Raw genomic sequence first — 22,929 nt, forward strand, 5'->3', positions numbered from 1 at the left:
CTGGATCATTAAATCAATTTCTGACACCTTATATCATATCCACTACATAAAATATGCACTTTTTTCCACACCTTCTATGCATATTATTAAAGCTGCAGTGTGTAACTTTTCAACAAAAACAAATGTCTATTACATTCAATCCATCGTCAAATAAATTCATCAGCTACACACGACTGTTTCTCAGTAAAGAAGGGTTTTGTTTTGTGTTTGTGGAGACACAGATGGGACACATTTTACATGACCACTGCTGGAGGGAAGGCGGAAGCATTACAGCTACTCCAGTAAAGAACTTTAGGTTAAGGAATTAAATCTAGTTCTCGGAAGCCTGGTACCAAGATACAAAAACAAATGGAAGAGAATGGTTGTAATATGCACCTAGCGTCGTCCTTTGCGTTGATCAACACATGCAGTGTTTTGGCAACAAAAGTTACACACTGCAGCTTTAGGCTTACAAATACGAATATATACATTATAAGTATGTGTTAAAAATAATATAAAAACTAACTTGTAACTATTTTAATTCAACAAACAACTTTTACTACAATGGGAGGTCATTGCTGCCCCCTTGAAATAAAAAGAAATCCTGAAGCCATTTAATGTGACATATTTCAAAATAACGGTTTACTTCATGGCCCACAGCTAAAAATGCACTTGTCAAAATACTTTGCCACAAAATCCAATAATGTAATTTCTCTTCAAACATATAAAATCTGTCTGGACAGTGTACAGGCCGGTGTCATGTTGCTCAAGAAAAGTAACCTCGCTTTCTGAGCTTCCTGGGACCACTAAACTGAATATATGCAAACAAAGGGTAGGTTGTAATAAAATAATCATGCATGTTTTGAGCATTTGCAAGTCTTTTCAGTTAACAGCTATACTTCATCAATAATGACTAAAATGCTTTACATTCTAATGCTTCTCGTGAGCATAATAGCCTACATCTTCAGAAAGTAGCTTAAGTGTAAGGACAACAAACAGAAAAATATAGTAGTGTAGTAAATACTTATCTTAACGAAAATGCTAATGACTATTTTTGGCAATTAAAATAAAATTCACAAAAATAAGATAATAGCAATGTTAAAAAAAAACAAAAAAAACACATTGGTAGAAATCCTGGGCCACAGATGGTATGTTGTCTAATCTTGAGCTGGAGGTCTGGACTAAACTCAGATTAGTTAACTGAAAAGACATTTGCAAACACTTCCCCGTGCAAAATGACAAGACTGCAGACTGAGTTGAACTGAGCGGGCATTCTAAAAAAACTTGGTACAAACCTTTAATGCAATTTTGACTCTTTTAATCTTTTTGACCTTTTCAACTGTCTTTTTGCCGTTATCATAGTGTAAATAAAAAAATAAAGCAGATTGGGGGAAAAAAACAAAAACAACAGAGGGTGTTAGAGTTTGACAGCTGACAAGATCACGGAATTCAAAACAGGCAGGTTATTTAGCAAAACAGTGCAGAGAGAAATGATTGAAAAAAGACAAAGATAGGCGGATAAAAGTACTAAATTAAATGAAATCTATCTTTCAGAGCATATCTGCATGCAGTCAAAGAAGCAAAGAGGGTGAGTCAGATACCGACTATAGCATCACTTACCGGATTTAAAGTGTTACACTGATCTATAGGATTCTTGTAGTCGGTCTTCAGCTCGTCAAACGCTATTATCTGCAGAAACAAGATGAGAACACACTGTCAGTATGATGAACACAAGAACCCAAGTATAATATCTAATTATGTGTATTATTTTAAGAGTAAGAGTTAAAAGTATTGTGAACAAGTTAAATAAAAACTGTTGTGTGACATAAACTAAATATTACACAAATACTGTTTACATTTCTCAACGGACTTGCTCATCTACCTTTGTGCAAAAACAAATTGAACACTTTAAGTGTTATCACACCGATTTGTTTGTGTTGCAATGGTCAATGGTTGCGACAATTAATTGATTAACTACATCAATAAGCAATTAATCAGTTTGATCAGGATTATTTATAATAATCTGATTCTTGAATGTAACTTTTCTGCATCATTTGCTTCATAATGACAGTTAACTGCCACCATTAAGTGAACCAAAGCGCTAAACCAGAGGTTCTCATTAATTTTATACCAAGTACCACCTGAGAAAATATTGAGCTCTTGAAGAAACATCATTATCACCAACGCTAAAATGCAGTGCTGTATATAGGTTGAGCAAAATCAGCCATGGACTATTCACAGGAGGCAGATTTATTCCCAATAAGTTAACTCTCCCTCATCATCCTCCTCTTTCTCACATACTTCAGACACTGTTATAGTGAAATTGGATAAAGATGGAGCGAGAGATAAGGTGACTATAATTATCATTATTTAATTTATTGGGTTTTTATTGTTATATTTTTGTCATAATTTCTCAGCTCCAAATTGATCAAGTATCCTGGTATATACAGTACAACAGTATTTCTGTACCACCAGAGGAAGTATAGTCTAAGTCTATTTACTTAACATAACATTTAACACATTTAATTAACTTAACATTTAGCAATACGTCCTAGACACAGCTCAAAGTTTACTATGTACGATGCTGTGTTGACAATCGCACGCTAAAAGAATTACGCACATTGTACAACTTATACGTATAACGACGCGAGAAATAACACAAGTCCATTCTCCTGACGCGATGACAGGTGAGATGACAGCAGCATCGCTGTGGTTTATCCCTCCAGGACAAGATGACAACGTTTGTTAGCTTAGCCAGCTAACTAACCGACGAGCCACTAACTGAATGCTAATCCTTTGACACGCGTGTCATGGTCACAAACATTTAGTGAAATAAATGTGATTGTTAGCTGTTTATTAACAAGTGTACAACTGAAACAGTGGACGTAAATAAGGTGTGTAAACAAAGCAGTGCTTCGGTGTTTTAGCGTGCTAGGTTTAGCTGCTAGCCAACAGCAGGGTGTGTTCCATTCATTCACGAGCACGCCACCATTCTAGAATGACTAGATGTGTGTACTGATCACGGGGCTGCTGCTATGATCTTCTACATGAACACGCTCCATCCAATCCTTTTGTAGATCGGCGGTGCCAACGCTGGCCTACAGTTAGCCCGTTACCGGAGCCTTCCAGGCTCTTCCACGTCCTATCGGTGCCGCTGGACTGACAAGCAAACTGCACAATGTAAAGTTGACTAGCTGTATACTTACATGCCAGATAGCGAAGAAGATAAGCGCTGCCGTGAGCAGCAGAGCGAGCATATAACAAAAGGCCGCGAATGTGAACGCCATTTTCTCCCTCCGGTTTAGCTAGTCTGATCCTGGCTCTGCTAGCGGATGATGCAGGCAGCTCCGCAGCCGAGGAGAGATTTGTCAGCATGTATTCTTCTTCTGTGATTGTTTATCTGGCTGATGTGTTTGACGATGCTTTAGTGCCACCTTCTGGGGAAAATAAAGACGTAGATGAATAAATAAAATGCGTTAGAGCTTTTAACTGTGAATTTCTCAAGCACATTAAAACTTCAGATACTAAATTATATAACGATTAAACGTGCAACAATGTACTACAGCATCACCGTAATAACAAGAAGAATGTACTCTGATTTGATGAAAAATTGACATGAAATTTAAATAACAACAATGATTTAGTATCTCAAAATAAATATATATATTATTAAGTCAGCATTTTGAGATACTAAGTCATAATTTCGGAATAGTATCTCATTATTATGACTTACTATCTCAAAATTCTGACATAGTATCTCATAATAATGATTTAGAAGGTCAACCCAACACTGGACTAAAGATAAACACACATAATAAGCAAACAACCACATAAAAACAAAGAAGTAAACATCGCTGTCATTTTATTTGAACCATGGGACAACAGACACTTTATAAAGTACAGGAAAGTACAAATATCTCAAGTTTCACTGATGCCATGAGGCGGCTGAATATAATTTCATTAAAAAGGAAGTAAGATGTTGAAGATGTTCAAAGACAACATTAAAAGCTGAAAAAACACATCTGCAGGTCACAGAAAGAGACTCAAAAGGACAAATAGTATACAGTATGTAACCGATTCACTACAAAGTAAGGAAAGATAATAAATCCACAGGACATAACCTGTTATGTGGCTCAAAAACCAAAAGGAAACTCCTTTTCTAATAAACCTTGTACTGGGAAGTACAAGGTTTACTTTTTGTACTTTTTTTTATTAACACTTTAAATAAGAGTAAAATCAATGCGGAGACCAGATGTGTGTTAATTTAACTCAATAATTAAAATATTTTCTCTGGATTCATGCAACAGGACAGCAAAGTCTCAACAGTCAGAGCAGAGACATTTGCAAACACGTGCACTTCATATACAGTAGCTCTTCACATTTAAGAGGTTTTTCCAGAATTTCAACAAAATCTCACCACTTGCACATATTTCAAGTTGAATGTGTCAGAGTTAACGCGCATGTGGTGCCTCTGTCATAACTATTCCACTCGGGCTGTAACACTTAATCACTGATGCCATGATCAAAACTTTGAGCGATTATTGGGTTTGAGTGTTGTCAGCTTCTTAAATGTGATTAATTTCAGGTTTCTTTGTTACAGAAAGAAATCATTAAAACTGAATAATGTTGGTTTGCGAAACAGCAATTGACATTTTCTGGACCAATTAACTAATGAATGAATCCAAAAAACTATCAACAGATGAATCAATTATAATATTAATCGTTGGTTGGAGCCCTAAATCCTTATATTTCAGTTCAGGTTTATGAACATATTTAGGTGTTTAGCTTGTCTTAGAGATGTTAAACCTTTTCTTAACCCATAAATCGTAGCACTCGCAGTGGATATAATCAGCATTTACAGCAGAGTAATATCATGCAGATGTTTCATGTCTTTGCTTTAATGTTGTTTTCTGACACATGATTACAGTGTTATCACATTATTCCTGTTGGATTAAACCTGATAAATGATCATCATTGACATCACTAAATTATTTACATGTATATTGTGCATTGTGCGTGTATATATTCTGCTCAGAAAGAGAGTTTCTTATATTATAACAGCCCAGATTATAGCATAGTCTTCTAGAAGAAAAAAAACAAAAATGCATTTTCAAGCTTTACTATTTAGTCTGGTTTCAAATTTGGCCTTAAAACTGACATATGTCTGACAAAGAATGTCAGAAGACATTGGAATGGTCGACTCAGCACTTTGACATCATACATGATCTCTGGCTTTTAATTCGCCACAACTATCAATTATATATTTAGTTTAGATGTAAAAAGTTTTATTTAAGAGATACTGATGAGGTGCAACGTGTGGAATTCATTTGTGCCTTTTTCTTTATTAGGGTGAGACCAATATTCTGAGCTGGTATTGAGCTTATGTAAAAAAACAAAAAACACAGAGTGATGAATTGTGCTGCAATCTGAATAAAATTGTCATTTTAACCCCCACCTTTGCAAAATTACAAAACCAATACGCGAGAATACAAGTCAGACACAACATAAAAGGTGAGACTAAGAATTTAATTTAGATCAGGGGGTACATTCAATCCATGAATCTCAATATCAGCCTGTCTATTGGTCAAACCCTGTTTTGTATGGACAATGTGAATATCCCAGATATTTCTATCCGTTTCTGCCAAGTCTAGAAGGTAAGCACAAGCGGTGTTTGGAGACGTCACGTCCATCATTCTCAAAGCTGTAACCACCACAAAGCAACCAAAGTGGCTTAACATGAGAATGAAGCACAACATTCGAAAACACTAATAACAGTACGAGCTATAAAGCACAGTATAAGCTAACAATTTCCCTCTAATGACACAGTAACACACGTTAATGTTAAGAGTAGCCCAGTCGTTTAAAAAGAGGGCAGGTGACTCTGCCCCAGTGTGTGCGGTGTTTTCTGTCGTGGTCACATTATTTTTTTTTTGCTGTTTAGTTTGGAATGTTTCAGAGAAAATTATGTTTCCTCGAGTGCGATATCACATATGCAGGTTAAAGGCAGAACAGTGAAGGGGAAAATCATGCAGCGGTTTCTACTGTAAAGCTGCTTTCAGACATGAACTCGGGGGAAATTTCTGAAAAAAAAAAAAAAAAAACGGGTCCCGACATTTCCACAGCAGACATCTTCAGTAAAATTAGAAACATTTCCTGGACATGCAGACGGGAATATTTCCAGACATTTTCCTGCTGTGGTCTCACATGTGCTCACACAAACACTTTCTGTCAATCTAGTGGCAGTAAAATGGAGTGACATTTCAGTTAATGTCGGGAAAATGTCTGAAAGCACCTACGGCTTGCGTTACGGTCTATTTTTTTAATATATTATATTAAAATTTAAAGGTCCAGTGTGTCAATAAAATGCATCTTTATCTGACAGAAATTTAAAGTTAATTTTAATATCACCCAATGAGCCGCTTGGTCAGCTCTATGGCAGCAGCCACATTGGACCACCATGTTTTTACAGTAACCCACAGTGGACAAACTAAATATCTTTTCAGTTTTGATGCAAACTGAGGGCGATATAGTTTCTCCAACACACTTGGAAGAAAAGTATTAATCTGCAACATGCAACTTCACTAACACATGTTGCCTGCAATGAATACTGAAGGAGAAGGAGAAACCAACTAAAACGGAACTGTTGTTCAACTGTTCTGGCAGGAAGCTTGTCTTTCACAACAAAAGGAAATCGATGCTATTACACATATATACACACATGTGCTGACACATCCCTAAATACACCAGAGGGGAAAAAAAGCTTAAAATAAGACTCCCTAAAGTTATTAAACATACAACTGTGGAACTCAAATAAACACTCGGTAAACTACTTGAGGAAAAAATAAACTCTCTTTAAAATGCCTTTCAATTCTCCCAAATGAACTTACAAAGAGTAGACTGTTCACCTCAAGAGCTACGGGGGTGTTAATTCAACACAGACACAGACCTGGCACATGGAGAGATTGTGAGGGAGACAAACGCAGACCTGTGTCAAATAGTATTTTCAGTTTCAGGCAGCCTGAATCTGTGCGTGCCACAGATTCGTTGATTTTAAAAGACAAATGTTGACATTCCGTAAACTACAGAAACCCAAAACAGAGTAGAAAATGACTGCAAATACTATTTAAATCAGGTCTCGTATAAAGAGGAGGGAAATGTAATAACTGTGGTGTGATCTCCCCCCAACAGAGGAGAAACAAGTTGTGCTATCTGGATCCTCCTCACACCCCAGACCGCTGGATGAGGTGATGATGTTAGCGGAAGAAACCGAGTCTCTCTCGCAGCCATTCCTCTGTCAGGTCCTCTGTGTTTCTGATCTCAAACACCTAAGATAAGACATACTTTATTATTCCCGGGAGAGAAACTCAGTCGTCCAGCGGCTCACAAAATAGATAAGATAGCAAATACAGACATAAGCACAAGTCATAAAATAATAATAGATAGAAAGAGTAAAAGGATGAAGGGCTGATGCTGCAAACTGAGGTTATGAGAAGAAGAAAAATACCAGCTGTCAATCACTCACATGTTCTGTAATTTATTGTCAAATCATCATGTTCCATTTAAGAAACCCTGAAACTTTTTTGATGATGACGACTATCGCCATCATTTTTCCCAGGCTTCACTTTTCAAACAGGAAGCCATGTATTATATATATATTATATACATAAATGTGATTGACAGCTTGTAATGTCCAATAGGCGCCCGGTTGCAGGTGCGGCATCTGAATTTCCAGTAAGAAACTGACATAATGCATAATGCCGAATTGTGAAACTCAAAGTGGAAAACTACGTCCATTTTTCAAATACAGTCTATGATTAGATCACTACATGGACAACCTCAGTTAATAATAATGATGATAACAATAATAATAATAATAATAATAATGTCACTTTAAGTTATTGATTCATTTTAATTATTATTATTATTTTTTTTTTTATTAATCACTACAAAGCTGCAAAAGACTGTCAAATCAACGCAATGATTCATTGCATCTTAGTAACACACACATTTTTGTACAGCATACTTATTGAGGACCTATCTAAATGCCGAACTCTAACCTTTAACCCAAACCCAGTTCAAAACCTGTTGTTTTTGGGACTCACAAAGATATACAAGTACACACACACACACACGGGTTCACACAGCTATTCTTTTGAGGAAATTGACTTCCATTAAAGGCAACATAGAATGCTTGTATCACACATATATGTTAGTTATGGAGGTCTACTTAGATATATTAACTTGTTTTCATGGTTAAAAACCTCCTAATCGCTGCAAACGAGCCGATCAAAATATCTCCTCACTGACGCTCTCGTCAGCCGCGCTGTTTTAGACCAGCCAACAAGAGCTTTCCTACTGTCCTGTGATTGGCCAGGTACCTGGAAGTGACGTAATAGATAGGCCAGCTCTCAGATACACAGCTCCCCCTCTGGCACGGTGGATGCTCTGCATCTCAGCAGCCACAACGAGAGTAGTTCTTCTTCTTCTGTGGTTGAATGTACGCAACCGGATGTGCCCGGACTAGTGCCCGCACCAGGAGGCGCTACGGTGGTGAGAGGAGTGGTGAGGTTTACTGATGACGACATCAAATTAAGGAAGTGCTGATCCGCTTCGCAGAGCCCAGGAAAACAATACAACACTATTTTCTCAGCAGTGGCTGAACTGTTTGTTCTGAAACTTAAGGGTTTCATAAACGAGGTAATGACGCAGATACACACACACACAAACACAGCGTTAATTGGAGCTTCCGGTCTATGTCGCCTTTAATTTTTGGAAGCCTAAACAAAGTAGTATCCCCCTATAGCCTAAACCACAACCAGTTAATGCCTAACCCTAACTACAATTCAAAACGTAGCCCAAAACCTGACCAGTTTAGTGGTTCTGCCTCATTAGGACCAAGTTCTAGTCTCCATGAGGACTACTGGTGCTGAAAACCCTTAACCTTAACCCAATTCTAACCCTACAACCACAAAAAAACACTTTAATGTTATTAGGAGCATCCAAAATGTCCTCACAAGATAGATTCGAACACACACACACACACACAAATACACAGAGGGAGTTCACTAACCTTGGTCAGTTCAACAGTTTGGACCAGTTTGTTTTTGCTTCCAGCGTACATCATCTGCTGTTCTGGTCTGCAGCCTATTAAACACAAATAAACAACACTTATACATGTTTCCGTGGTGATACAGTAAAGTGGATAGTGGAAGTACTTTATAATTTATCATTTATAAAGTGCTGCTACTAAAATTGATACCAGAGATGTTCTCACCCAATGGACTGGAGAAGATGAAGCAGAGGGGATAAGACACACGTCCATCGTCATGCTCATACTTATAACTGTAGACGATAAATGTTCCGGGTGCTAAGGAAACTTCACTTATTTGACAGTGGAACAGTCCAGTAACAACAAATAAAGCAAAATGAAATGTGTATAACGAGACTGCAGAAAATACATATGCAGATCCGAATTTAAAGCAGAAATCAAAATTTAAAGAGAAAGACAAATAATTAAATAATCATTTAAACCAATTTATTCTACAGGTAAATATGACAGATTATTCACTGAGAGGATATCGTGGCTGTCGCTCAGGCAGTTCATTCTGCAGATCATCGGGGGAAATGTCCTACACAGAAAAGAGCAAAGAACACTGTATCAAAATTATTTTAATTAACAAAAAATGCTTCCTATAAAGTTTTTACATCATGTGTTTTTAAGAATAATAACATACATATTACTTTAGAGCCAATTACTCAATTATTAATCAATCCCTAAATTAATTGTCAACTATTTTGATAATCGATTCATCGGTTTGAAGCTTTTTTTCCATTATTAAAACAAGATTTCTGATTGTTTCAGCTTCTTAAATGTGAATATTTTCTGGTTTCATTCATTCAAACTGAATCATTTTGGTATGACGACAAAAACAAGACATTAGAGAATATCATCATGGTGAAAAAAAGAGACAAACGTACCTCATGCTCTTCATCGAGAATTACAAGCTGCTTGTCTTTATCGATCTTCACTGAAGGATTAAAAAAAAAGGACACGTTCACGAGCAGCATGGAAAATGTCATAGTGCTAGCAGTTTGATGTTAGTTATGTAAATAAACAAGTAAATGCAAAGAAAGCAAACAAAAAGTAGGTTATTGGTTCATGATTTAATATTATCTCAGCCTTTACACCATTAAATATTCCAGTTTAGCACCAATGACATTTTGATGGATGCAAAATGGAAGATAGAAAGATACTGAAGCTCGTTTTCTGCTGCTGGCTTCTTTTAAAAGGCAGAAAACACGCATGGAAAACATGGCACTAGAAGGGACAACTGGCAGTTCTCTATGCAAAAAAAAGGGACTCTTTATGCCAAAAAAAGGCTTATTCAAGGCACACACAGATGGTTTTCAAGTTCAAGTATTAAAGATCCAAACTCAATTGCGTGTCTGTTGGAAGAAAGTCAATAAAAGTGGGTTCCCATCAGTGTGTTTTTATGCACACCTGAATGGAAACACAGACAATTTAAAATCACTTTAAGCTTTGAAAGGTTGTAGAGGAGAAATCATGTGACGGAAAGCTACTTACTGTAGCCACCGTTTTGACAAGAAGTAACCGCACTTCTCAAATGCGTAAAATAAATCGTCATTCAACTGTGCCTTTATACGTCTGCGGTAACAGAGACTTTGGTGCCACCTGTTGCTTGTCTCAGTGAACCAACTCCCAATGAAGCATCGGACTACTGTATATAACAATTCTTGTTTATCTTGGCCACAATAATTGCATTTAACAATATTATTGCAATGACTGAAAAATATATATTTTTAGATTCTTGAATTTAAACAGGCGTAGCCTACTGTCCGCACTTTTTTGTGTGTGTTAAAAAATAATTAATCTAATACGATCCCTCATGATGAAGTGAAAGATATTGATCCCCCTTTTGGCACATTGAAACAAAAATCACAAGGACTGTATGTGAGTTGGACAGGATCTTCAGGTGAAGTTAATAATTTTATACATTCAGGATTATTACGACGGTGAAGTGGTTTTTATCGCGATGAATGATAATATTATATATCGTCTCATTTCTACTCCCAATAATTGCTTTACAGCAGCTTATGGAACAGATAAATACACATTTTCTTTTAGCAAAGCTTGCAAAACATATGAATGGAAACCTGAAACGGTAAATTGTTCCTTTTGTTACTTTTCATACAGTTGGATGTGGACAACACTGTGTGAACTGGTTCTTTGAGTGAACACTGGCTTTAATCCAAAAAGAGCCCCAAGAGTTTCTTTAATGTCCGTTTGCAGCAGTAAACAGAACTCATTTTAAACCTTACCGGGAAAAAAGCAGCTCGATGGGAAATATCTGGGGAGACACATGTGCGTGAGACGCAGCTGCTAAATTTGGGTTAACGTAAATGTTTGCGGAACTGATGCAGGAGTTTAAAGATGCAGCGCGTGTCCTCCCCCATTTTGTTCCACACAGCAGGAGACATGGATCAATCTGCTGGCAGCGTTAATGACACATTTAACACACAAGTGTTGGCCAGTGGATTAGGCTTTACCCAAGGACAACCCAATTCTGTAAAATGCTATGAATCTAAGCCTGCCTCCCCCCAAAAACAGAAATAAACTCTGACATACGGACAAATATTACTATTTCATATCTATTTCATATAGATTACGGGTAAAAATATGGACAAAGAATACCACAATAAAAACAGAGAAACACAAGTGATAAAACATTCAAAGTAACAGTGTCTTTTTTTAAATCAGCCACATATAAATGTCAAGGTATTAATAAATATGCAAGGAACGATATTAAAAAGACCCATAAGATGTTGCCAATACTCACTGATGATTGCCGCATTATTAGTCTCCTTCCGAAAACGAAAATCCCTCAGCTTTTTAACCAGGCCTTCATCCACATCGCACACCACGAGTGACTGACTCTGATTGAAAATGAAATACAGAAACAGGAAAAAATGTTGTGATCACTTACATTTCAAATTCATCAGGATTTACGCATCAAATGTCAAGATTTCTCATCATTTTTGTGATGAACTAAAGCCTCAAGCCTAAAAAGGACATCACAAAAGCAGATTATAATAGTGTTGACCTGAACTGAACTAATGTGATTTAAGTAAGTGTTTGCATCCTCATAACTATTAGCTCCCCTTCTTCCTGGCAGTGTGCATCCTTTATTACAGCTTTACAATGTGCACTTATTTCTGCCATGACAGGAAGTACAAATGTGATGACGCTGTTCTGTAGAGTCTGTAAAACATGTGACTCATTTAAGGTTTTTCACTTTCACCTACTGCACAGAAACATTTTCAAAACTTTATCATGATACAAAGAAACACAGACAGAAAAATCAAAACTCTTGCACAGATTCTTTTACTTGTAATTGTTATTATTTGACTTAATTTTTTTTAATTTAATAATTAAATGGCACAAAAGGGTAAAAATCTGAATATATTTTTGGTGGCAAGACATCTTTCTGAGCTGTTAAACAGATGACAATTAGGGTACAAAATACTTTCAGGGTTCATGAAAAATCCAGAAAAGCCATCATATTTTCAATACCACAATTAGAAAAACACAGAAATTTGATGTATGCATCTAAAACTTGATAAATATAGCTTGTGTTTACAGTGGCATCAAGATTTCAGGGATGTTTAATGAGGGATTACACACATGAAGGACAGCTGCAGCATCACAGACTTTAGCTTTATGTGGTTTTCATGCATTTCCTCACTTCATTTGCTCATTTGCATGTCAAGTCACCAAGCCAGTGTTTAATTAAGAACGATCATGTCTGCAGGACTCGGTTTTCACAATATATGTACACTTTAAATCACAAAAAGTAAAAATTCATTTATCATTTTAATGTTCTTTTCGATTATCTATTTTATCATTACTGATGTTCTGACATTTTATATCAAATTCATGACAGCTTAACATCATAATGTTTAGCAAAACCACTTAATTAACACTGCAATTCAGGGATGGGGGGGAGATTGTTACCATGTTGGAATTTAACTGATTGTTGGAGGCGTTCAAGTGCGAGGTGATAATTCTGGTTAAAAATACACTAACTTCCTTTTAACTGTGCCTAATTTTGTACCTTAAGCTTGTACCTTGTATCGAATTTAGTTACCCTGTACTTGCACATGTGTAATGGCAATAAAGATGAATCTGAATCTAATGTATAGCTACTGTTACATTTAGTATCTGCATCTTAATTTTGGCTGTATTTGTCTGTTTGCGAGCAGCATAAGTCAAAAGGTAAAAGAGAGATTTGGATTACGTTTTCTGGTGACGTACAGTAGGTTATGGCTAAATTAAAGTTGTTTACTTTGCAAAACCAGGGAGTGTATTGACACAGTAAAGACACAAGTTAAACCAGGTTTTAGCAGAAGTCCAAACACCCTGCAGTTGTTCAGTAGACCACAATAAATCTGTCTTTACAAGATTTCATTGGCTGGAACCTGTAACGTCCACATTACATAACTCCAGCAGCACAAAGATATAAAACTCCTGAAGAGTCTGTGCAGAATCCCTGCATTCTATAAATACACCTTCATCAACAGATGGCTGGTGGGAGTCAGGATTTCACTGAGCTTACACACAAATCTCTGAAGATTAAAAAAAAGGACAGGAGTTTGTGTGTTTGGGACTCTTGAACAACCGGATGCAGAGGAGAAAAGATTACCATCAGTCCTGACTTCAAAAAAGCCGGAGGTGGCTACAGGTTTATTCCTCCTCCACATTCCTCAGGAAAACTTCAAACTACCCCTTTAATTTGATGCATCTTGTGTGTAAAATAAGGTGTCAGTGAGCAGAGTAGAGACTTAAACTGTGATGACGACGTGCGGCTACAAACAAAACAGGAAACCTGGGTTCATCACGACTGAGGCGAGCTAGCACGAAGACAGCTGCTCAAAGAAGACAAGTCTAAACACATCACTTCGAGCCACGTTACTACCGGAAGTCTGCCAGTTTGGTCTCTAAAATAAAAGCATCTGTCTGGAAACATCCTGAAGGCCCAAATAAGACCAATGGGCAACAACCGATTTGTTGGTCTGGCATATATCACAAAACACATACAAGTAGCACACAAATTTGTTACACTGGAGTTTGGCATTATTATATTTACTGCTCCAACTGATTATCCGTTTTTTATTTTAATGAGTTACAACTCCTGCCATTTAAAAGCAAATGACTGTGTTTTAATACAAATTGCAAAACACGTTACACATCATGTTCAGTCCTTAAATTACTAGGGACACATGATATTACCGACATGATATCGGTATGGGCAGATATTGTCTTAAAAATGTATAATCGGATATTGACAATTACACCAGGATCTGTCGATATGACTAAATGACTACAACAGTTTGCTAAACAGGCTGCTACCTCCTTGACTTCTATGCTGGCACCCTCTACAACTATGTAGAGGGTGCTCAATGTTTTAACTCAATGAAGAAAATGTCTATCTACATCTGCTCTGCATAAACAATATTAACATGCATATTGCGGGAGTTTAATGACAACTACTCAAAAATCTGACGTTTGGGCAAGGGTATTTTATTTTGAAATCAAACACCGGAAAACCACCGGAGCTTCTCTGTCTAACTTGATACGATGGACAGAGGGCGGAACTAATGGTAAGCTAGCAGGCTAACTGCTAGTGAACTATCGTACTTTTCCCCTCAACATTCCCCGTAACTTTAACAAAGAGCACGCGGCTGAAAAGCAAAAAACATAAAATGGCGACAGCTCTGTCGCGTCTACGTTAAACAACTTACCATTGTAGTAGAGTTGAGTTTCCCTGAAGCTGCTGCTGAAGCTGCTCTGAATAGCAGAGACGCTTTCAATGTATTTTTTTTTTAAATATATACTTCACATCTTGTGACTGCTTTGGCCAATCCCACACGAGACCAGCGCCCCCTTCCTGCCAAAGTTGGTCATAACTCAGTAATTATTAATGTCCTACTATACTCTTATGTCATTTACTCGTTTAATACAATTAAAACCAAATAAAGCCTGATAAATACACGCACAATAATGTTTTTTTTGTTACCTTTTCATTTGATCAAACACGTATTGTTCGTTTTATGTATAAAATGTGATTTATAAATTAAACTAGTATCATTATTTTCTATGAAATAAAAAGAAAATAAAGAAAATCCTGTGAATCCGGTAAAAAAAATAAAAATGGATGGATGGGGGACATGTTTTTTATTCAAACCACGAGAATGGTGGTTTCAATTTGGTGGTTTAGGTCAATTAAACCACTAAATTGAGTGGTGTGTATGTGTGTGTATGTTTGTATGTATGTGTGTGTGTGTTTGAGAGAGAGAGAGAGAGAGAGAGAGAGAGAGAGCGCGAGTGCGCGCGCGTGTGTGTGTGTGCGTTTGTGCGTTTGTGATCATGGCCCCGCCCTCCTCCGCAGTAGTTGTAGTTGTTCAGTGAAACACTTCCACCGTTAGCTTGTAGTCCAGTCCCTCGTAAGGCTGAGTTAGCAGGCTAACTGGCTTCTACAGCAGCAGCAGCAGCAGTAGCAGCTGGATAAAAACCACCGCCCTCACACCCGCTAGTCCTACTATCACCCGAGAGAAGTCCCATCATCTGGCGAGGTATCGTGTAATGTCATCGAATATCTACATTACGCTGTCTGGACACCAGGAAGCTAAAATAAGCCTCCTGAACGTGAACTGTTTCCACTTTACGGACTGCTAGCTAGCCGTTAGCTAGCTCCTTAGCCAACTGTCTAACAGCACTTAAGTACATATGTGAGGAGCTGCATCTTAATTTCATATTCAGATTAAGTTAGTGCAGTGTTTCCATATGTTGTCATAGTAATGTCCGAGCTGTTTTGACTCTGCCCAAGTGGACTTTGTCGATGACTAGTCAGGAATGGAAACATTTACCCTGCTATTACTCATAGCTTTCAGTTCAGTGTGACATGCCCTCCAGTGTCTGACAGCTTGTTATAAACGGTTGTTAGAGTCACCCACTAATGAAAGTTGTGTCTTGTGTTTTTGTGCTGTAGATCATGGCAGACTTCTCGGTGAGTTCATCTTTTAATGATGTTTACTGGTAATCACTGGGGAAAATAATAGGACTGCACAAACCTGCTGTATGCGATACAGTGTTTTGACTATTGTGACGCAATAATTAAAGAAATACTTGGGTAGAAATGTATTTTTACTTTGGGTTAACTGCTTATAGAATTGCCACTAACGATTGTTTTCATAATCGATTATTCTGTCAATTATTAATTAATTTGTTTGGTTTAAAAATATTTTTTGGTGTTTCCCAAAACTAGGGCTGAAAGAATTTGTATAAATATATAATTGTGATTATTCTCTGAAATTGCAATTGTGATATGATTAGGGATATAAGAGGGAATGGTCATTTGTCATTTCAATGACATTTAAAATGATTCCTGTGTGATATTTGTGCACATCTGTGAGAAACAAAGATGTTTTCTTCAAGTCTGTAGAACATGATGTGTACAGTTCAGGGCAATATTTAATATAAAATGGTAATTTGACACTTCATTTTGGCTTTAAGAAATATTGCACCTCATGTGATATTAAAATGATTGATTGATTAAATGATTGTTCAGCTGTACCCAAAACCTAGAAATGATCATGTTCTCAATTGTCTTGTTTTGTCCTTAAAACAACATTTGAATGATTTCATGGTCAAATGGAGCAATGAAACCAGTAATAATTCAAATTTAAGAAGCTGGAAAATCAGAAAGCTTTTTTAATTATTTAAAAAAAAATCTGAATCTGAATGATCAATTATCAAAATAGTGCACTATTAATTCAGTAATCGCATAATCGCTGCAGCATCTTTGACTGTCAGCTTTAAAGAGAAGGAAAGAGAGTGACTTTCTCTGTTTACTTCGCTTTCAGCTGTCAGATGCTTTGGGAGACGACACCCCACGCAAGGCAGAAAAAACAGGCAACACCAATCCAACTGCTCCTGCCGGTAACCCTCAACTTCCTGCAAACCCAGGATGGCCAGGTTCAGCCCCCGGAGCTCCCACCCAGCCTTCAGCCCCAGGTGGCTTCGCTGGGGGATCATCAGGCCCTGGAGCACCAGGCCAGTTCCCGTTCCCCTCTGGTCCTGGAGCACCAGGGCAATACCCTGGACCTCCTTCAGCACCTGGTGGGTTTCCCCCTGGTCATGGAGTACCTGGACAATTTCCACCTGCACCAGGAGCTCCAGGGCAGTTCCCCTCTGGCCCAGGTGCTCCCGGGCAGTTCCCCGGGCAGTTTCCGGGGCACTACCCACCTGAAGGAGCTCCAGGACAGCTACCTGGAGGCCCTGTACCATACCCAACTGGACCGTTTGCCTCTGGTCCCGGAGCTCCCCCTGGGCCTTATCCTAATGTGCCTTATCCAGGTGGCCAGCCAGGACACCCAGGAGGCAATGGCATGTATGGACCAGGAGGTCCTGGTGGATTCCCCCCTCCAGCTGGCCCTGGCTCTTTCCCTGCCTTTCCTACTGGAGGCTTCCCCCCAATACCCACTGGGTCATGGGGACCATCTGCAGGTGGTGGCTTCCCTCCTGCCCCTGGTCCCTTTGGTCCTGGGCCCATGGGTCCATATGGTGGGCCTGCTGCACCAGGAGGCATGCTGGTAAGTACCAACACTGCTTACAGATGGCACTACACTGCTTGCTTGCTTGCTGCACTTTTTAGGTGGTGTATTTTTGCTCTGGTGTGGAGTGGAACGTCTGTCTTGTGGTTCAGGGTGGAAAATGACAACCAGCTACCAGCAAAATGTTTTAAACTGGTGACAATGCTGCCACCTATATTCTGACATTCACTCGGATCATCTAAATATCCACAGAGGAGTACAGAATACAGTTAAATGTGTATTTCAGCTGTACTCTAGTACTTGGTTTCTCCTGAAATAGTCAGTGTGAATAATTTGGCATCTACCTAATGCTGCAGCTGGTGGAAAACAAACTTTTCCTGCTTGTTGGCGTTCACTGCTGGACAGGATGGTGAATTTTCTGTGCAGGCTGTGTTTGAATACTTGTTTCCGTGTCTTTGGCTCTGCTGGGGGTGCAAAGTAAAACACAATGCAGAATCAGCGGGTATTCAAAAGTAGTTATCAAAAAAATTTATTTTTGTCTTTCAGCCCAGATATAATCCGCCATATAACTGAAAGCAATGAGCACAACTTTTCAGTCGGACATGGACGTCACCTCCAGAATCAACATATGGTTTGATTAGTGCCAAAGACTGAATAGCGTACAGCTCAATCTACGTGGGAGATGTGATGTTTTAAAGACGTGCAATATGATTTAAAATTACATTTTTACACAAAATGCATGTGTAGTGTGTTACAACACATCTATATTCTCTATTAAAATCTCTGTTTACGCTTTCATCACTTTCACCGCATTGTTACTTTTGTACATGATTAAAGGTAAATGATGTTCTTTTCTTTACTGTCAATTTTGTACAGTTGGTGCCTTGATGTATTAAAACTTTGAACACATTTTACTTGGTCACTAATCATTTTGAATTGCATAACAGTGGAAAAGAGGCGATGACTCACTGGGGTGTGCAGAAGGAATGTGGGCAGGGTCAATGTTTTGAATAATGTTTAACCAAGAATTCCCTCTTTAATACCATTAAGTACATTGCTGTTGATTGTCACGTTCAGTCTATTGGTCATCAAATATGAGCATTTCTGTCTTTGTCCTTGGTTATATAATTTGTAAACACTTAATAGTGTCTGTTTTTCCTAATTTGGACGGGAATAAATCATTTTAAAAAAAAAGGATCGTATACACAGTAACATCTACCCTAAAATAAAACATAATACATAAATGTGTTGCCATGACCTAAAATGTAACCGTGTCTTGCAGATGGTGCCGTATGATCTTCCCCTTCATGCTGGAATTTTGCCACGACTTGTGATCACAATAGTTGGAGAGCCCTTACCTGGTGCAGACAGGTATGAACAGAAACCAAATCAAGATCTGGGTTATTGCCAAGTAGGATTTTACAAGCATGCAAGGAATTTGCTTGCTTGTAAAAAACTAACATAGAAACAAGTAGGGCTGTGCTATAAATATCCACACGACAGAATACAGTGAGGTACAAATTGCCAAAGCATGTAACACTTTAGTGACAGCAAGTGCTGTGATGGTTGTCCTGAGATAGAAACATCAGCAGAGTTCAATTAATGTGATGGAGTAAATACCTCAAACACATCCATTGCCCTTGCTGTGGAGGGTTATTAAAGCAGTAGTAAATATATTGAATTCTGTGTAGGATTGGGGCTGCAGGAAATACCCAGCTCTAGTAAGAAGACAGTGCCAAAAAGGCAAAGAATTAAAGTAAATTAAACTAAAACCCAAGTATAAGAATGAGTAAAAAGGCAATTAAAAGTTACATATGACGTAATTCAGCTGTAGTTGATACTGTCCACTGTAAAGATGTTTCACCCACATGAGACTTTTAATTCTGTAAGATGCTATAATCAATTCTCAATGATTCTTTTAATTGTATATTGGAAGAGTAATTTATTTTCCGTACCAGCACATCGTTCTACTTGTTTGTTTGTTTGTTTTTGTTAAATCATTCACAGGTTTCAAGTTGACTTCATCAGAGGTCCGGACGTCGTCTTTCATTTCAATCCTCGATTCCCTGAGCAGACGATTGTTAGAAATTCCAACCTGGGTGGATGTTGGGGACCCGAGGAGCGGGAGGGAGGCTTCCCGTTTGTTCACGGGCGTCGCTTTGAGGTAAAGTGCTCCGGTCATGTAACTGCAGTCAATATTCCAGCCTGTCATTATCAGCGTCACACACGTATACATGTACACACACCTATAGAGATTGAGATTAGGATTAGAGTTCAGAGGTTGTATAGCAAAAATATCCCAGATTAAACCACAAACACAGGAGAGGTTATCCATTTACAATCCTCATGAGGACAAATCAGGAACAACATTAGAGGAAGGAACCTTTGATCATCTCTCTTCACCTTTGTTCAGCTTGATTGTGTTTTCTCGTTGCTTTAAATAGCCATAGAAAGAAGGGAGTGGAACTACGATCTTAAACCCCGTGTGTCACACACAAGATACTGAACACATGAAATGAAAGTTGTATTTTATTTATTTATAGTGCAGACTTAACACCTGGGCCCACAGCTGAATATCACGACAGTGCAACTTCCAACAGAAGATGTCTAATTGTAGTATTTGTAGGAGTTGTAGAGCTTTATTGTCATCGTTAGAAAAGCAATGGTGAATTTACAGAGCTAAAAAAAAGCTATAAAAATATTAAATATTGTGTAGAAAAACAAATAGCACAAGGTTACCAAGGTTTTGGAGATCAGTGACCAAGTCTTTGTAGCGATAAGTTAATTAAAGACAGCGCAGTACTGAGCACAGCTGGACGCTGCCTCTCATCCTGATGATCTAGTCATCCATCTAATGCCCTTTAAGTATTTCACCAGAACCGGGACGACACAAACTGTGTTACACCAGACTCTGACCGGCCTCCTGGCCAAGAATGAACACAGTCTCTGAATCAACCTTCAATACACCGTAGTCTCTGCATCTAATCATCCCTCTTTTGTGAGGGTCTAGGAACAAAGTGTTAAAGTGTGACTAATGTAACCCTCAAAGTTAAAGTTGATGAATAACATCAATATTTAATAAGAGAGAGATGGCTGAAGATTAGGATTTTCTCTCACATGGTAGACATGTTTAAATAATAACAAAAGTAGATTAATAAAATATTGCTTAATATAATTGTTTATTTGTCCCAAACAGTATTCATTGCAATCACTGTTGTGGAGTAGGCTGTTCTTTAGAAGAGCTGTTGTATGTGTTTTACCCAACAAAGTTACCTTTTATACTAGTAATAAAGTGGTTTTAATCTTCAACATCCCCCTTTACTTGGCCAACACCGCTTTTAAGTTAAGTGAGTGCTGTGTTTGAAGGAAGACATTTGCATAATTTTGCTCTGGCATTTGGCCTCAGGCTTGTTCTAGCTTGGTTTCTGTTAGGGCTGCAGGTAATTGTTACTTTAATTTTCCTTTTAGTCTCCAGATAAATGCAGATATGAACGGTAAAAATTATAAAACGTAGGAAAGTAACAAAGAAAATTGAATCCACATATTGTTTTAATTATTAACAATGCAATCGAATACAGTTACAAGACGGAGCATGAAACTGATGCACACAGTTGAGGTGTGAAGTAAAATACATCATAAAAACTGCAAAGACAATGCAACACAATAAAAGACAGATCACAAAGCACACATACACTAACTTTAACAAGTTGTCGCACCTGACGTGGTGGTTTGCGTTGCTCTCCCCTCAGCTGAAGATCCTGGTGGAAGACGACATGTTCAAAGTGGCGGTGGACGGCACTCACCTGCTGGAGTACGAGCATAGATCCGGCGGACTGGAGGAAGTGACGCTGCTGCGCGTCATGGGAGACGTCGCCCTCTACAGCGCGTCCCCGAGCATGATCTGAGCCTCGGATCGAGTCATCCACTCGCTGTGCAGGAGAAATGCATCCAACTTTACCACTGTATCTCTGTTACTATAAATACATTCAAGTGCTCTGGTGCATTTGACGGAATCTGCGAGGCACAATAGTCGAAGTGCAAATATTTTGCCTTCCCTGCACTTCATCATTTATTACAAACCAGATGGCGGATGAACCCAGGTCTGCTCACCGTTATCCTTCTCTTTTTTTACTGGATGATGTCGCACTCTATATCCACTCACAGTTCAATATATTTTATAGCAACAGCATTTAAATCATGAATGAGATGAAGTGCATTTAAAATATAGATATTTTAAGGAAATACTAATTTATTCATAATGGAGGGAAAAGAATGTAGGTCCCAAACATTTCATATATTTCCCAGCAGTATGTCGTTTACAGTAAGTGTATGCTTATTATGCTGTCCTTTATATCAAAATCTTGATATGCCTTAGTAATGCATGAGAGTGTGATGCTGAAAATCAGCTTGGTCTTTTTTTTCGTGGTCTTATTTCAGTGCTGGCCAACACGCAGCAAGCTGACGATGAAGTTTAGTAAAAACGAATTTCAATACAAACTTTGATTCCCTCCTTTGTTCAGTGTTAATCCTCCCGAGCTCTCCGACCAGTGGGACAAACAATTTCTTTCTTTCCAAGTTATTTTATGTTGAACTTGAATCAAATTCTCAAAAAGTGAGGCTCGAATTTACTCATTAATTAATGGTTTCTGATTTGTCGCCAAAGATAACAGTGGTACAGTATTAACTTATTGTTTGTTAAACAAATACTGACTGATATTGCTGTTTTGTTCAGAATATTGTACAGTTTCCACAGGTTATGTGCACATGTAATAAATATCAGTTTCCCTGCCCAAATTTCCCTCTTTTCTTTATGACACTAATTAGTAGCTAATTATTAATTTTTCATTATCAACTAATCTATCATTTTCTTGATTAGTTGTTAGTCCATTGTCCACTTAGTTTGGCCCTTTGTTTTGGTCCTAGACCTCAAAGTGACGTGAATAAAAAAAAGTCCACAAACCAAAGATAACACAACAATAATCACTTTTACCTTTAGTTGATTAACAGTTGATAATCATTTCTTTTTTTATCCCTAGAATAGGGTATTTTTATACTCTGAGTTTGCTGGAATTGGAAACTGCTACTTATTATACATAAGACATATAGACTGATAGATGTGCCAACATTAACAGTTCACAACAGAAAAAAAACACACCACAGAAGAAATAAACAAGTCAATTTAAACAACATCAACGGCTGTTTCCATTGATAATTAACTTTAGTACTATTATTAATTTTCCACTATGTGTGAGCGTGTTTGCTGTTTTTAAGTTTTCTTAAAATATAAAAACGAACTGTCCAGGGTGTGCCCCGCCTATC

General features: G+C 37.9%; 2 protein-coding genes across 3 annotated transcripts; one reads left to right on the top strand and one right to left on the bottom strand.

Annotated features, from left to right (window-relative positions):
- Nucleotides 1–3,824: 3,824 nt before the first annotated feature.
- Nucleotides 3,825–14,882, bottom strand: gmfb (glia maturation factor, beta). Its single transcript, XM_044047905.1, has 7 exons — nucleotides 14,800–14,882; nucleotides 11,838–11,934; nucleotides 9,958–10,007; nucleotides 9,559–9,608; nucleotides 9,254–9,336; nucleotides 9,050–9,123; nucleotides 3,825–7,304 (listed from the first exon to the last, which is right to left on the bottom strand). Exons 1-7 carry the CDS (start codon nucleotides 14,800–14,802, stop codon nucleotides 7,233–7,235), a joined length of 429 nt encoding a protein of 142 aa, XP_043903840.1. The 5' UTR covers nucleotides 14,803–14,882; the 3' UTR covers nucleotides 3,825–7,232.
- Nucleotides 14,883–15,463: 581 nt separating this feature from the next.
- Nucleotides 15,464–22,404, top strand: lgals3a (lectin, galactoside binding soluble 3a). 2 transcript variants are annotated; one of them, XM_044047940.1, is made up of 6 exons: nucleotides 15,464–15,630; nucleotides 16,047–16,064; nucleotides 16,921–17,649; nucleotides 18,893–18,981; nucleotides 19,618–19,774; nucleotides 21,360–22,404. In XM_044047940.1, the coding sequence occupies exons 2-6, from the start codon at nucleotides 16,050–16,052 to the stop codon at nucleotides 21,513–21,515; spliced, it is 1,146 nt and encodes a 381-aa protein (XP_043903875.1). In that variant the 5' UTR covers nucleotides 15,464–15,630; nucleotides 16,047–16,049; the 3' UTR covers nucleotides 21,516–22,404. The 2 variants fall into 2 exon arrangements, with proteins under 2 accessions (XP_043903875.1, XP_043903876.1); XM_044047941.1 differs by lacking the exons at nucleotides 18,893–18,981; nucleotides 19,618–19,774; nucleotides 21,360–22,404 and adding an exon at nucleotides 18,157–18,519.
- The last annotated feature ends 525 nt before the right edge of the window (nucleotides 22,405–22,929 follow it).

Source organism: Solea senegalensis, linkage group LG16, assembly GCF_019176455.1.
Source record: "Solea senegalensis isolate Sse05_10M linkage group LG16, IFAPA_SoseM_1, whole genome shotgun sequence".
NCBI classification, from domain to species: Eukaryota; Metazoa; Chordata; class Actinopteri; order Pleuronectiformes; family Soleidae; genus Solea; species Solea senegalensis.